Here is a 17,392-nt window from a genome sequence, read left to right as displayed (position 1 = left end):
TGTTTGTGCGATATGCAAACTGGTAGGGGTCGAAGTCTGGGGGGAGGTGGTCCTTGATGTGCTGAAGAACTAGTCTCTCAAAGCACTTCATGATTACCGGGGTGAGGGCCACAGGATGGTAATCATTCAGGCTGGTGATGGGAGACTTCTTCGGCACTGGGATTATTGATGCAGGTTTTAGGCAGGGCGGGATGACTGCCCGAGCCAGGGAGAGGTTAAAGATCCTGGTGAAGGTAGGGGCAAGCTGGTGGGCGCACACTCTGAGCACCTTACCAGGTACACTATCTGGGCCGGCAGCTTTCTTGGGGTTCACTGCCAGGAGCACCCGTCTGACATCGTGTTCCTGTACAGTGAAAGGAGTAGTGTAGGAACTGTGTGGTGGTGGGGGCAGGGCAGGAGCAGATAAGTGCTGCTGAGATGTTTCAAAGCAAGCAAAGAAGCGATTTAGCTCCTCTGCTAGTGGCACACTCCAGTCTCCTGTTGGCGCATCACAGACCTGAAGCAAGCAGTTCATGTGAGGAAACCCACCAACATCCCAGAGTTGAGGCTGTTCCGTATGGAGGAACGGGCTAAAATTCCTCCAAGCCAGTGTGCAGGACTGATCAACAGTTACCAGAAACGTTTAGTTGCAGTTATTGCTGCACAAGGGGGTCACACCAGATACTGAAAGCAAAGGTTCACATACTTTTGCCACTCACAGATATGTAATATTGGATCATTTTCCTCAATAAATAAATGACCAAGTATAATATTTTTGTCTCATTTGTTTAACTGGGTTCTCTTTATCTACTTTTAGGACTTGTGTGAAAATCTGATGATGTTTTAGGTCATATTTATGCAGAAATATAGAAAATTCTAAAGGGTTCACAAACTTTCAAGCACCACTGTATATATATATATATATATATATATATATATATATATATATATATATATATATATGAGTGATTCCACGCTTATGGGTACTGAAATGGGGACATGAACTTATTTTTAAAAATTCACCTAAAACCATTTCTTTTTTATGATGAATGATATGAATGATATGTTAAAAGATAACTTTAATTTTCTGAGATGTAATAAAAACATATTTATATGCCAAAGTCAGAACGTAACAGAAGTGTTGTGGACATATAGATTCTCAATTTTAACAATGTAGAATTACTTTTTGAAACATAGGAAGGTGATGTTTTAGCAAATATAATTAATAAACATGTGTAGTAGAATAAACATACACATTCTTTCAATAAGATTAACATGGTATATAGCTAGATTGTAATTAATTTGTAGCAGACGCGAGATGGACAATCGTAACAGAAGTAATGTAACAGACATCATTTTGGAACTCATAGGCTTGACTTTGGCATATAAATATGTTTTTATTACATCTCAGAAAATTAAAGTTATCTTTTAACATATCATTCATTAAAGATTACATGTTTTGTGACCTGATGGTAAAAAAAGAAATGGTTTTAGGTGAATTTTTAAAAATAATTTCATGTTGTCATTTCAGTACCCATAAGCGTGGAATCACTCATATATATATATATATATATATATATATATATATATATATATATATATACACACACACACACACACACACACACTAGTTTCAAATGCACACACACACTTGATTATAAGCATTGGATAATTAATGGACAGTTGCATAGCAAGTTGGTAAAGTACAGCTTGTGTGTGTGTGTGTCTCACCTTGCTTGTAATGGTGAAATGACTCATAACTAACATGAATTCCCACTGCAACCGGTCCAATGTTAGCCACCACCTTCTGCAGCTCAAACTCATTAAAGCGTTGAAGAACCCGGAAACCAGAACAGCGTCCGTATTTACGATGGACGGTATCACATGTCTGATACACAATGAAACAGTAAAATGACAACAATATTATATGAGTGGTAAACAGAATATTCTTTAAATGAAGAGAATAAAAATACTATATTGGACAACGAAGAGCTTGGCAATGTGGTTACCTAGAAAAAAACACTCAAAATAAGAAAAATTGGACACCAAAAGGCACCTACACTTTTATCTACATGTTTGGCTAACAATCCTGTTATTGAGTTAACTATGTGGAGAACACATTAAAGTCTGGGGCTGAGGTGGTGACAGGGCTGAGGTGGACTTCAGCAGGGGTGAAAGCCAAGGTTTTTGTGTTTGATTTTGTAGAAATAAAAACTTAAAATGTAAAACAGTGTTTACACACATAGTAATATGAAATTGCTGTCAGAGGTGGTGAAAAAAGACAACCTTACAAAAGCACACATTTTCAATTCAGCTTGTAGACCACACCTCCTTCACTGTGACTGTCAGTCACAGTGAAGGAGGTGTGGTCTACATGTCTGTCAGTCACAGTGAAGGAGGTGTGGTCTACATGTCTGTCAGTCACAGTAAAGGAGGTGTACAAACTACACGTAGTCACAACCTTACAAAAGCACACATTTTCAATTCAGCTTTTACTTTTTATTGAAACACAGTTTTCTCAAGAATTCACATGACTTGTGAGTGAAAGATAAGAAAGTGTTGCTCATGTTTGAATGGACCTGCTTACTGGATACTGTTGTGGATGCTCAGGTAAACTGCCCTCACACCCTCACACACTCTGTCACTGTTTAAATGCCATGGCCTGATCTTTGAGAACTTACAAAGTTGTAAACAGTTGTATTTGCTTGTTTAATATTTTTAATGTTTTCTTAACCTGATACTTAAGACCATGGTATACTTTTTTGTGTAGGTATGGAAGGAGTTTGGCAAGGCCATGGAAAATGATTTTCAGGTGACCTTGAAGATGTTCTGGGAAACTGTTTGGCTTATCCCCTCCTTGAATTGCCACCTTAGTGTGGTGGAGGGGTTTGAGTGCCTCAGTGATTCTTGGTGCTATGTTGTTGGGGGCATTCGCCCTTGGTAGGGTCTTCCAAGGCAAACAGGTCCTTGAAGAGAGGTCAGACAAATAGCGGTTCTGAAGACCCTTATGAGAGAAACGGCAAGGATCCGAGTGCCCTCGCCTGGACCAGGTATACCGGGACCCCACCCTGGAGCCAAGTCTGAGGGAGGGGCTCGTCAGTGAGTGCCTGGTGGCCAGGCTTATGTCCGTGGGGCCCGGCCAGGCCTAGCCTGAATGAGTAACACAGAACCACTCTCGTGGACCCACCACCCACAGCAGGTGCCATAAGGGTCTGGTACATAGTGGATCAGGTGGCAGCCAAAGGCGGAGGCCCTGGTGCACTGATCACCAACTGACAAAACTAGATTTTGGGTCATCTCTCTGGTGGGGAAGGAGCCTGAGCTTGTGCATGAGGTTGAGAGGTACCGACTAGATATATTTGAGCTCACCTAAATGCATAACTTGGGCTCTGGAACCAACTTCCTGGAGAGAGGTTGGACTCTCTTCCATGTTGGAGTTGCCAAGGGTGAGTGGCACCGGGCAGGGGTGGGGCTATTGATAGCCTCCCAGTTCGGTGCACTAACATCAAAATTCTCCCTGGTAAATGAGAGGGTTGTTTCCCTGCGCCTTCAGATCAGGGAATAGTCTCTGACTGTCATTTGCGCTTAACTGCTCCAACTCCTTCAAGTTAGATGGGTTGCGTTGGTGTACAGCAATCTTCAATTTATGCCATGGATTCTCAAATGGATTGAGGTCTGGACTTTGATTAGGCCATTCCAAGACATTTAAATGTTTCCCTTTAAACCATTCCAGTGTAGCTTTAGCAGTATATTTAGGGTCATTGTCCTGCTGGAACGTGAACCTTCATCTCAGTCTCAAACATCTGGCTGACTCAAATAGGTTTTCCTCCAGAATTGTCCTGTATTTAGTGCCATTCATCTTTCCTTCAGTCCTGACCCGTTTTCCTGTCCTTGCAGATGAAAAATGTCCCCACAGCATGATACTGCCACCACCATGCTTCACTTTAGGAATGGTGTTCTCAGGGTGTTGGGCTTGTGACACACATGGCATTTCCCATGCCAAAAAGATCAATTTTAGTCTCATCTGACCAGAGAATCTTCTTCCATGTGTTTGGGGAGTCTGCCACATGCTGTTGGGCAAACTCCAAATGTCTTTTCTTAAGCAATGGCTTTTTTTCTGGCCACTCTTTCATATAGCCCTGCTCTGTGGAGTGTATGGCTTAAAGTGGTACTTTGGACAGATACTCCCATCTCCACTGTGGATCTTTACAGCTTCTTCAGTGTTATCTTTGGTGTCTTTGATGCATCTCTGATTAATGCCCCCTTTGCCTGGTCTGTGAGTTTTGGTGGGTGGGGCCTTTGCTTGTCAGGTTTGTAGTGGTGCCATATTCTTTCCATATTGCTATAATGGATTTAATGGAGCACCCTGGGATATTCAAAGTTTGGGATATTTTTTATAACCCAACCCTGATCTATACTTCTCCACAACTTTGACCTGTTTGGAGGCTCCTTGGTTCTCATGTTGCTTGCTTAGTAGTGTTGCAGAGTCAGAGTCCTTCCAGAACAGGTTGATTTATCTAGACATCATGTGACAGATCATGTGACACTGATTGCACACAGGCGGATCTTAATCAACTAATTATGTGACTTATGAAGTGAATTGGTTGGACCAGCTCTTATTTAGGGGTTTCATATGGAAGGGTGTGAATACTTATGCACACTCCAGAGTTCTGTTTTTTTTTCATCTTAATTATTGTTTGTGTCACAATAAGACAACAATTTTCACCTTTAAAGTAGTAGGCATGTTGTGTAAATCAAATGGTGCTAACCCCCCCAATCCATTTTAATTCCAGCTCATAATGCGACAAAACAGGACAAATACAAAGGGAGATGAATACTTTTGGAAGACACTGAAAGTAGCATAGATAATGGATGGATGGATGCATCAGACACTGCCTGGTAAATAAGACACATTTCCTAATTATTATATAATGGTTTGGCAGAAGTAAATTAGGAACTAGATAAATGATTGAATATGTATAGAAATAAATAAACTTGCAAAAAGAAAGATATCTGTACCATGTTTTTATAGTCGGCATCCTTGCTAATTCCTTTGTTTATAATGTAAGTAAAGGCATTACTTATGAATCCTCCAGCACAGCCAAAGTTTCCTGTCTCATTACCACAGTCTACAAGGTTCTGAACACTTAGAGGAATAAGCCGACCCTTCTTTTTCTTCATTTGAGCTTCCAAAGCTCCAACTGCACTGAATGCCCAGCACGAGTTGCAGTCACCCTACACACAAACTCAGAAACACACATAAAGTGAAGATATGTATGAGCTAAACTATCATGTTTCCTTGTTTTTCCACAAAAACAGATAAGAACACATATGTTATTGTGTTATTTGAAAAGCTCCTAATACACATATATACCTGGTTCTGCACAGGGGTGACAAATCCATCCTCAGTCCAGTTCACACTGGGAGGGAGGGGGAAATCACTCACCAAGGTGAAATTCTCATTAGCATCCCAAGGAGCAAAATCCTCCACCCTCAGACCATTCAGTTTAGCATTGATTTCTTCTGTTGTCTACACACAGACACACACACACAGAAAGGTGAAATGGAAAGAGAGAGTTTTGGCTTCCACGTCAAACCGCATGAACATCACAAATAAATACTGGAACATACTGGGTCGTACCATGTCTGAAAGGTGATTGATCCCTATGGTGTATGTATGTTGTCCTGCTGCAGCTTCTTCATTGTGCTTCATCACTTTCAAAACATTCTTCTCCCAAATTGTTCTCCTGTATGCTTCCTCCCTCTGACACACACACACACACAAACCCACAGAACAGTTTCAATGAACATAAAAAAAAAAAACCCTGCTAATAATTTATTTTGCTCTTCATTTGAAACAACCTTTACAAAAATGTGACTTTATTATTTTTCACCATAATGTGCAGCTGGACAATTCAAGTCTGGGCTTGGATTCGAGACTTGTCTTGTGGCCAGTCTGTATCGACTGGGGCTTTTCCTGGGCTTACTGGAATTTGTACTCAGACTTGCCTCAGTCTCATTTAATATGGTCTTGGTCTCAAATGAGGGTTTGTAAAAAAAAAACATTTTACAAAATTCTACAAGAAAAAAAATTCTTATGAAACATAGTGTCGGGCTCTGGGTAAAAGCCCCCCAAAGGAATCAAAAACTGTAGATTATATTTGATTTGTTTATTTGTACATCAGTTAAATTTGTCTCTTGTTTATTGGTTTACATTTTGAAAATGGGAGGGAACACAGGTTGCCATGTCAGCTTATGTTCTTACACAAGATTCCAGTTCCCAGAATGCACAGCAATTTTCCAACATGGCCTCCACACACTGATACAAATCTCCAGACTACTAAAGACCTGTTTCTCATTACAGCCTCATTACCATACAGCATAATAGGACTCACTTCATATTCACTCAAGGTGAAGTATTGCTCAGTACTTGGTGTCTGTTCATACCAAGCTGCTTGTTTACATTGCTGCCCTGGTTTTTGACTCTGTTTTGTATTTTGTATTTTGACTGCTGTCTCAGCCCTGGAAAACTTGTTTGTGACTTGCATCTCCCTTGCCTGTTTTTGAGCCTGCCTTTGTTTAACGGATTGGATTTTTTTTATCAGTCTGTCTTCATGAAAATCTCCCTTTCAATTGCATCCTAATATCACCTGCTTCACTGATAGAATATTTCACCACCTCATGGATGCAGCAGATGAGAGAAGCCAGGCTGCACTAGTTGCGCAGGGACATTTCTTAGGAGAACAACAGCAGTGGCTTGGGGAGATGGAAATGTGCGTCTCCTAGTTGACAGTGGCTGTTTCGCAGGTGCTCCTCATGCACCCTGTGCCAGGCATGAGCACAACCTCACTCATTCCATGACCTGATAAATTTTCAGGAGATGTGTCATATTGCAAGGGATTTCTGTTACAATTCTCACTATACTTTACAACACAGATAGGAGCCACTGACCAGCAGAAAGTTGCTCAACTGATTAACCTGCTTACTGGCAAGGCACTTAAATGGGCTGCTGCTATATGGGAGAAGGGTGAAGAACCCACAACATCTTACAAGTGTTTCATTGAAATGTTTCACTGGGTCTTTGCCCATAGTCTTGAAGATGTGGAGGTAGGGGAACAACTACTCACCATCAAACAGGGGAGCAGGTGGGTGGCAGAGTACACCCTAGAGTTCTGCACAATCACCATGGGAAGTGGGTGGAATGAACCAACTCTTAAGGTGGCATTTTGTCAAGGGCTTGACCCCATCATTTTGACAGAGCTAGCATGTTGGGATGAGCAAACCACACTAGATTCTCTTATAGATCTGTCCATCCACTTGGACCACCTCCTCCAAAACTGTCCTTCCCTCCAAGGCTACGTAACTGAGGCCCTGAGCTTTGAAACCCCAACACCCATGGACATCTCACACACTCTACAGACCCAGTCTTAACAGGAACAGAGATGGAGAGAGGTGCTATGTTTCTATTGTGATGATAACACACCTTCTGGCACACTGTCCTGCTCATCCTGGAAGCACCAGGGTGCCCACAAGAGTTCAGCAATCTCTGAACACTTCTATTCCTCCCTCAGTGAGCCCCTCTCACTATGTCTCTAATAAGTCATTCAAGATTGATGTTATGGTTAAGCTCTCAGATTTGGTCCCTGTTATCTTTGCCCTGATAGACTCTGGCACCACTGGCAACTTCATGGCCAGCAAGACTGCTAAGAGACTGCAAATACCCTCACAAGATCTCAAGTAGCTGTTCAGCATCAGGGCCATTGATGGTGGACCCATCAGGGAGGGGCTTGTTACCACATATACCCAGCCCCATCACTAGGAAACAATCTCTTTTCTACTCACCAAAACCCAGAACCAAACTATGATTTTCAGATTTCCCTGGCTACAACAAGACTCTCAGATCTCCTGGCAAGACAAGGACATTTTTAAGTGGCTCCCACATTACATACAACACTGCCTCGGTTTCTCAATACTCACAATTGCTTCCACCATGGTGGAGAGTCTGGAAACAACCACCATGGCCCACATTCCCAAATGCTACCAAGATCTCATGGAAGTCTTCAGCAAAGACAAGGCCAGTGGACTGCCCCCTCATTGCCCTTATGACTGTACTATTGAGCTCCTCCCTGGAACCACACCTCCTCATTGCAGAATCTACTCCTTGGCCATTTCAGAAGAAAAGGCCATAGAGGAGTATGTGCAAGAGGCCCTAAAACAAGGGTACATCCATCCCTCCAAATCATCTGCCTCTGCAGTATTCTATGTGGCAAAAAAGAGGTCTCAGACCATGTACAGACTACCATGGCCTAAACCAGATCACTGTGAAATCTTAATATCCTCTGCCTCTAGTGCCATCTGTCTTGGAAAAACTTTGTTCAGCCAAAATTTTCACCAAGTTGGACCTCCACAGTGCATACAACCTGGTACATGTACATGAGGAAGATGAGTGGAAAACCACTTTTAGCACCATGTTGGGCAAATATGAATATTTGGTTATGCCATATGAGCTATCCTGCATGCCAAGGGTGTTTCAGTGCTTGATCAATAATGTTCTTTGGGATATGCTCAGCAAGTTTGTAATTGCATACATAGATGACATCCTCAGCTGCTCCCCAGACTTAGACAGTCACAAAGTCCATGTAAAGTTGTTCTTGGCCAAACTATTAAACAACCACTTATTTATCAAAGCAGAAAAATGCGAGTTTCATGTCACTTTGATCTCCTTCCTGGAGTATCTCATCAGTGCCCAAGGAGTCAGAATAGACCAAGACAAGGTATTAGCCTTAATCAAATGACCCACCCTTATTACATTCAAGGAGCTCCAATGCTTCCTGGGGTTTGCAAAGTGGTTTTGGCTCCATTGTCACCCCATTTACTGTGCTACTAAAAAAAAAAAAGGACCCAAATGCCTGTATTGGAACCCTGAAGTTAACAAGGCCTTTAACAAGCTCAAAACAGGTTTTACAACAGCACCAATCCTCAAACACCCTGACCCTAATAAACTCTTCATGGTAGAAGTAGATGCTTTCGAGTCTGGAGTGGGAACAGTCTTATCACAACACTTTGGTGAGAAACCCAAATTACACCCAGTCACATGTTTTTTTAAACTCACATAAACTGAGAGGCTAACAGTAAGCTTTTGAAATCACCTTTCCAGAGTCCTGACCTCAACTCTATCAAAAATATGTGCTTAAAAGTTGGGTCCATGCCAAAAAAAAACCCCAACAAATATAATTGAACTCTACCAATTCTACCAAGAAGAGTGTTTAAATATCTAACCAGAATTCTGACAGAAGCTTGTTGATGGCTACCAAAAGTGTCTGGTCAAGGGGAAACTTGCTAAGGAACATTTAACCAAATAATTAAGTGTGCTGTATGTAAATTTTTGACCCTGTGTGTATAATTTTGACCCCGTGTTCATTTCAAACATCCCAAAATAAATTAAAACTTGTACCATTTTTTTCTATTAAACATGTATTTTGTATAATTATTCTTCCCCAGAAATAGAACAGTTAAAAAAAATCAATATTGAAAAAAATCCCAATATTGCCATCACATTCACATCCATGAGTGTATGTAAACTTCTGACCACAAGCATACATTTCTTTCATGCTGCATCAGATAGTAATTTACAGCAAAATACAAAACCTTGATCTGCTTGATCAGTGCACATTTCTTTTATTCAATATTTTTATGAGGCTTGAAGGCAAGTGTAGAGACACAACTGCAAATCATCACTCTTGATGTCTTTACCCAAGAAAACGCTTCAAGTTAAAAACCTGTTGTGGCAGCGGGGGCGTGGCCAAGCAGCAGTCTGTGAATGGAGGGCGGGGTCGGGGAAGGTAAGTGGCTAAGTCATTCCACCTGCTGTCAATTAATGTGTGTGTGTGTATGTTACAGGGATGGAGCATAAAAGTAGAGAGAGAGAGCAGAGAAAGGGAGCTCTCTCCCTGACCACAATGCATGTGTGAGTGAGTGAGTGAGTGAATGAAAGAAAGCTGAAAAGCCAAAATCAAAGACTTTGTGTAAACATCAACTCTTGCCTGCCATACTTCTGTGCTCCACCCACATCAGGAAGTGCTACAGTGGTGCTGAAACCTGGTAGCACTGAAGGGAACCACCCCATGGAGTCCTCGCCATTCGAAGAGCTCATCCTTGCCCTTGCTACCACCCAGCAGAACCAGAATCAAGTGCTGATCACCCTCCGAAAGGAGCAGGAGTAATGCATCAAAGCCTTGATGGTGGCCCAGCAGGAAGATCGCCAGGCGTTCCGGCACCTGCTCGTGGCAGCAGGGGCATCAACCACCGCTGCCGCCACCCTCACGAAGATGGGACTGCAGGACAATCCAGAAGCGTTCCTTGCTCTCTTCGAGCAAGTAGACAAGGCATGGGGGTGGCCGCTGGAGCAGTGCGCGGCGTGCCTCCTCCCGCTCCTGACTGGCAAGGTGCAGCTTGCAGTGCAGCAGCTCCCTGCTGTCAGCCGGCTGGTCTACGCGGACCTAAGGAAAGCCATCCTGCAGCGTCTCGGCCGCTCCCCGGAGCAACATCGCCAACGCTTCCGGACACTGGCATTGGAGGAGGTCAGCCGGCCGTTTGCATTCGGCCAGTAACTCCGGGACGCCTGCTGGCTGTGGCTGAGGGCAGAAGACTGCGACGCTGACAAGCTCATCAATCTGGTGGCACTGGAGCAGTTTGTCTCTTGACTTCCGGAAGGATGGGTCCAGTGACAGGCGCGGCAGGGAATCGGAGCATCTCCAGGGTCAGAGCTCTGCAAGGGAGGTGGGTGCTGTAATCCAGATCCCTGACACACCAGAAACTGCCCCTGATCGGGCCAGAATGTATCGCATACCGGTGAGTATTCAAGGGGCTACATATCACGCTTTGGTGGATTCTGGTCATAATCAGACCTCAATTCACCAATGCCTGGTGCAAGGTGAGGCATTGGGGGGAGCACAAGTGGTGAAAGTGTTGTGTGTGCATGGGGATGTTCACCATTACTCTCTAGTGTCTGTCCAAATTCTATTCCGGGGGCCAAATGCATAGAATAAAGGTGGCGGTTAGTCCCTGTCTCACCCACTCGTTGATTTTGGGTACTGATTGGCTGGGATTTAAAAACCTAATGGAATATTTAACATGCAGTGGGTCCTGCACTAGTAGGTCACAGGAAGATCCCGGTGTGGCATTGACTGGAGAAGCTGTCGCAGAGCCGTCTACGTCAACACCGTGTCAGAGTGAGGAGCAGCCCGCTCCTCCTCCCTCTCTCAGGGATTCCCTTGGGGAGTTCCCGTTAGAGCAGTCATGAGACGAGACTCTGCAGCATGCGTTTGACCAAGTGAGAGTAATCGATGGTCAAACTCTTCAGCTAAGCGCAGCACCGACCTTCCCCTATTTTGCCATTATTAAAGATAGATTGTACCAAGTGACGCAGGACACTCAAACTAAGGAACGAATGACCCAGTTGTTAATCCCAAAGAGCCGTAGGGAACTCGTATTCCATGCGGCTCACTTTAATCCCCTGGGTGGACACTTGGGGCAAGATAAAACACTAGTCCGAATAATGGCCCAGTTCTATTGACCAGGGATTCACGGGGATGTCCATCGGTGGTGTGCGGCATGCTGTGAATGTCAATTAGTAAATCCTGCGGCCACTCCAAAAGCACCTTTGCGCCCTCTTCCTCTAATTGAGACCCCATTTAAGCGAATTGGGATGGATCTCGTCGAGTCATTAGATCGGTCAGCACAGGGATATCACTTTATTTTAGTTCTAGTGGACTATGCAATGCGTTATCCGGAAGCAATGCCTCTCTACAATATCTCAGCATGCAGTATTGCAGAATTGCTCTTCCGCTTTATCTCCCAGGTCAGGATTCCAAAAGAAATCCTGACAGACCAAAGCACTTTGTTTATGTCATGCACACTGCATGAGCTGTATGGGTTGCTGGGGATTAAGTCTATCCACACCAGTGTCTATCACCCACAAACGGATGGCTTACTAGAGTGATTTAACCAAACACTCAAAAACATAATCCGTAAATTCGTAAGTGAAGATGCACGTAATTGGGATAAGTGGCTCGAGCCTCTGTTATTCGCAGTACGAGAGGTCCCGCAAGCCTCCACGGGGTTTTCTCCCTTTGAATTATTATATGGGCGTAAGCTGCATGGTATTCTGGACGTGCTACGGGAAAATTGGGAGGAGGGACCTTCACCGAGTAAAAATGAAATCCAGTACGTTCTTGACCTGCACGCAAAACTCCACACCCTAACGCACCTAACCCAGGAGAATTTATGGCAGGCACAAGAACGTCAAAGCCAGCTGTATGACAGGGGCACATGCCTTAGAGAGTTCACGCCAGGAGACAAAGTGCTTGTATTATTGCCCACGCCAAGTTCTAAATTAGTCGCCAAGTGGCAAGGGCCCTTTGAGGTCACATGGTGAGTTGGGGACTTCAACTATGAGGTGAAGTGAACGGATGGGGTGGGGTACTGCAAATCTACCACCTCAACCTTTTAAAATGCTGGAATGAGGGGGTCCCCATGGCGTTGGCATCGGTAGTCCCAGAGAAGGCGGAGCTGGGGCCGGAGGTAAAAAAGATAACATCTCTGACCACTCCGGTCCCTTGTGGAGACAACCTCTCATCGGCCCAGCTAATGGAGGTAGCCAAGTTGCAGAAGGAATTTTCCGACATGTTCTCGCCCCTTCCTGGTTGTACCCACCTCATAGAACACCACATCAAAACGACCCCAGGGGTGGTAGTGCGTAGCCACCCTTACCGATTGCCTGAACACAAGAAAAAGGTGGTTCAGGATGAACTCAAGGCCATGCTCAAAATGGGCATAGTCGAGGAATCCCACAGTGACTGGAGCAGCCCAGTGGTCCTGGTTCCCAAGACTGACGGGTCGGTTTGGTTCTGTGTGGACTATAGAAAGGTCAACGCGGTGTCTAAATTTGATGCATACCCAATGCCTTGCATTGATGAGTTGCTTGATCAGTTAGGCACTGTTCGCTTTTATTTGACACTGGATCAAACAAAGGGATATTGGCAGATCCCCTTGACTCTTCTATCCCGAGAGAAAATGGCCTTTTCCACACCGTTTGGATGACACCAATTTGTCACACTCCCTTTTGGGTTGTTTGGGGCACCCACTATATTCTAGCGGCTTATGGACAGGGTTCTCTGCCCTCACGCTGCCTATGCAGCCACCTATCTAGACGACATCATAATATACAGTAATGATTGGCCGCGGCACTTGGAACACCTGAGGGCCATTCTAAAGTCACTGAGGCGAGCGGGCCTCACAGCTAAACCAAAAAAGTGTGCGATTGGGCCGGTGGAAGTATGGTATCTAGGGTTCCACTTGGGCCATGGGCAGGTGCGTCCCCAAATTAACAAGACCGCAGCAATTGTGGCCTGCCCGAGGCCCAAGACCAAAAAAGAGGTGAGATGGTTCTTGGGGCTGGCTGGCTATTATCATAGGTTTATACCTAATTATTTGGATATCACCAGCCTGCTAACCGATCTCACTAAAAAGGGGGCTCCAGATCCGGTCCAGTGGATGGAGCAGTGCCAACAGGCCTTCTCTGAGGTAAAAGCTGCACTGTGTGGGGGGGCTCACTTTTACACTCCCCTGACTTCTCTCTCCCCTTTATTTTGCAGACTGATGCATCGGACAGAGGGCTGGGGGCCTTTTTGTCCCAGAAGGTGGAGGGCGAGGAGCGTCCTGTGCTGTACATCAGCCGGAAACTCTCGATGCGTGAAAGCAGGTACAGCACAATCGAGAAGGAGTGTCTCGCCATCAAGTGGGCGGTCCTTGCCCTCTGATACTACCTACTGGGGTGCCCTTTCACTCTCTGTTCAGACCACGTGCCCCTCCAGTGGCTCCACCACATGAAGGATGCCAATGCGCGGATCACCCGTTGGTATCTCACCCTCCAGCCATTTAAGTTCGAGGTGATCCACAGGCCAGGGGCGCAGATGGTGGTGACAGACTTCCTGTCCCGTCGGGGGGGAGTCAGTTTCAGGCTGGATGGCTCCCCGGCCTGAGTCGGGCAGTGGGTGTATGTGGCAGTGGGGTTGTGGCCAAGCAGCAGTCTTTGAATGGAGGGCAGGGTCAGGGAAGGTAAGTGGCTAAGTCATTCCACCTGCTGTCAATTAATGTATGCGTGTGTGTATGTGTGTTTGTTACAGGGATGGAGCATAAAAGGAGAGAAAGAGCAGAGAAAGGGAGCTCTCTCCCCGACCACAATGCGTGAGTGAGTGAGTGAGTGAGTGAGTGAGTGAGTGAAAGAGTGAATGAAAGAAAGCTGAAAAGCCAAAATAAAAATGTTTGTGTGAACATCAACTCTCGCCTGCAGTGCTTCTGTGGTCCACCCACATCAGGAAGTGCTACACCTGTGTAGTGTGACTCTGAACACTAAGAACTTTAAGCACACAACTATTAACATTTTTGTTGCATATACAGTACTGTCACTAACTGAATGCAGCACACTGACTTACAATAAGAAGGATTTTAGTCTCTGGAAACTCTATTAAATCATTTAAAACTCTAAGAAGTGCTTCTTCAGTTCTGTAGTGTTAATAACTTCTAGTTTTCATTCTGTAGTGTAGTGTTGTGCATTTCATTTAACTTTACAATATACACCTTTTATAAAACCTTTAACTCTAATTTAAAACATTATTGTTTGTTTATTTATGTCTTAAATTAATATTTAATGTGTTTGTTCTCACCACACTGCTGTAGTTTTTCTTGAATTCAGTTTTCCAGGATATCCAGTATTCATTTAGATTCATATCACAGCAAACCTGAACGACGAGCAGAGCCAGAAGCAAGACACGCATCATCATACCTGTGAACACAAACACAAATTAAACTTCTTGTTCAGTTTTTCTCAAAGATCATAGTATGTAAATCATTATAGATACGCATTCTATACATCCATCCGTTATCCGTAATCACTTATCCTGTACAGGGTCATGGGCTGGAGCCTATCCCAGCTGACTATGGGTGAGAGGCAGGGTTCACCCTGGACAAGTTGCCAGGTCATCACAGGGCCATCACAGGGACACATCACAGGGACACACAGAGACACACAACCATTCACATTCACACTTTTATGGTCAATTTAGAGCCACCAATTATCCTAACCTGCATGTCTTTGGACTGTGGGGGAAACTGGAGCACCTGGAGGAAACCCACACAGACACGGGGAGAACATGCAAACTCCACACAGAAAGACCCCCGTCGGCCACTAATTTATAATTCTGTTGTATCTTTTATTAGTCTTTCTAGTAGAGGACATTTTTCCATCACTGCTGATAGCCTGTGCTACTGGTTCAGCTTTTGGTCTAGTACAATCTGTTTATTGATGTATACACCATTGCACTGGTAGATGACCAGACCAAAACCAGGCAAGTCCATCAGATCTTGTTGAAGGCCATGGTCAGAAAAAACTCATCTGATTGTGACTTCACCAATAGTTCATTCTCTATTGCCATGCCACTTTCAGATGATGGACAGTCTGTGATGTGATGGCAATCTATGAGTCCTGTGGCAAGAAGCTCTCAAGGAAATGTCTAGTTTGCCATCTGTTATGCCTGTTTCTGTCACCTAAACTACACCATGATTGCTGCCCCTACAATCTGACGTGGTTCCTACTGTGCCAGGTCCCTTTTTGGTTCTTCCTACTGTAACGATGGCTCAACCATCTACCTCTATAATTGCTCAGTCAGTCACTTAACTTGACACCAGTGAAGTGATGTACATATCTCTCTGAAATACCTAACTGCATATCAGCTCATGATAAATTGTCTAGAGTGGAAAAAGCCCACATCTGTGTCTTCTTAAGCAATGAACATGGCAGGTATGTGAGGTTGTGGGCTGAGTGAATGCAATAAATCATCACTTAACCTAAAAATGATATGCTCTTACACTTGTATGCATTTTCAGGAGACAGTGTTATGATCAATCTGCCTTTAGTCCCTAATACAGAGAGAAGCCCAGAGCCAAGTGAAGGACAGGAGCAAGAGAAACTGGTGCACCAGGAACCAATGGAATAAGACTCTCAAGGAGCTGTTTAAGGATAAACAGGAAAAGCTAGAGGAAATAAGGGAAAGGCTGGATGATATGAAATATTGAACTTGCCTTCTGACAGTTTCCAAAGATATCGATGGCCTGGTGAGTCGAGTTCATGCAGCCACAATTGTTAGTCATTCTGAAACCAGAGCTTCAGAGGTAAGAGTTTTTCACTCTACAAGGTCCACGCCTTAACAGACTCGCACAAAACAGTTGCGTCATCATAATGCTGGAAATTACCTGAGCATATGACATTCAGAGAAACTGATCAGAGTTGAAACCGTTCCAGTGTGTTATCGTACACTTAGGGTGCTTCATTTTAATGATAAAAGACCCAGTAAACCTGCATCTTGTTAGGATTGTTAGGACTTTGATAGATCTCTGACGATAAGCTCAGCTTGCTTAAGAGATAAAAGCCTCACTGCAGTCAGTTAATCTGTCAAACATCTTTATGCTTTTATTAAACTGAAATCCAGTAATGATGATTTGATAAAAGGAAAACTTGGTAGTCTGAGTTCATTTAATTTGAGTCTTCACTTAATAAGACTCCATGAACATCTCTTCAAGGAAGCTCTGCACTAAAGTAAAAACATCTTGTGTTCTAGTCCTCTTAAAGGGACTGTCCCTTGTGCTTATGATTGAGTGCATGATTTAGCTTTTACCAAGCAGCTACCTGCTACCATTAGGCTTAGATCAAGTTAGGATTACAACTAACTTTTATATATATATATATATATATCAAAGTCCTTCCCACGCCATGTGACGCATAGGGCGGCGCCAATCTCCGTTTCCGTGGCCCTCGGCCTCTTGCCTATTACATAGCTAGGGTTACAGTGGGGGGCTAGTCCTCTGGTAACCACAAGAGTTTGACTCCCCACTCGCATCTGTATTGCAGTGTGCATTGCCAGACGGCAGTAGGTACCATTTTTATGATGGTCTTTGGTATGACCCGACCGTGAGTAGAACTCACGGTCTCCTGATTGAGAGGTGGACACGCTAACCACTAGGCCACTCACCGATATATACCCTGTTAAAATTATCATTTTTTCTGATGTAAAAAAAATGAGACCACAATAAATAATTTCAAAACTTTTCCCACCTTTAATGTGATCTATAACCTGTACAGTTCAATTGAAAAACAAACAAATCTGTTTGGGGGGGAAAACATAAAAAATAAAAAACATACAATAAGCTGGTTGCATAAGTGTGCACACCCTTAAACTAATATTTTGTTGAAGCACCTTTTGATTTAATTACAGCATTCAGTCTTTTTGGGTCAGAGTCTATCAGCCTGCCACATCTAGACTTGGCAATATTTGCCCACTCTTCCTTGCAAAAGTGC

The 17,392-nt window shown here is 44.0% G+C and overlaps 1 protein-coding gene across 1 annotated transcript in view; it reads right to left on the bottom strand.

Annotated features, from left to right (window-relative positions):
• The window catches only part of LOC132882226 (cathepsin S-like), a 28,561-nt gene extending 12,326 nt beyond the window's left edge, over positions 1-16,235 (bottom strand). Inside the window, exons 1-6 of the mRNA XM_060915486.1 lie at positions 16,120-16,235; positions 14,706-14,824; positions 5,621-5,743; positions 5,354-5,509; positions 4,999-5,214; positions 1,711-1,867 (exon numbers count right to left, since the gene is read on the bottom strand). Coding sequence (XP_060771469.1) covers positions 1,711-1,867; positions 4,999-5,214; positions 5,354-5,509; positions 5,621-5,743; positions 14,706-14,822 — 769 coding nt within the window. The 5' untranslated portion in view covers positions 14,823-14,824; positions 16,120-16,235. The remainder of the gene's footprint in view (positions 1-1,710; positions 1,868-4,998; positions 5,215-5,353; positions 5,510-5,620; positions 5,744-14,705; positions 14,825-16,119) is intronic.
• Positions 16,236-17,392: the final 1,157 nt, after the last annotated feature.

This window comes from Neoarius graeffei, chromosome 2, assembly GCF_027579695.1.
Source record: "Neoarius graeffei isolate fNeoGra1 chromosome 2, fNeoGra1.pri, whole genome shotgun sequence".
Classification (NCBI taxonomy): domain Eukaryota; kingdom Metazoa; phylum Chordata; class Actinopteri; order Siluriformes; family Ariidae; genus Neoarius; species Neoarius graeffei.
Note: the sequence above shows the minus strand (reverse complement) of the source record. Positions and strands in the feature narration are given on the sequence as shown.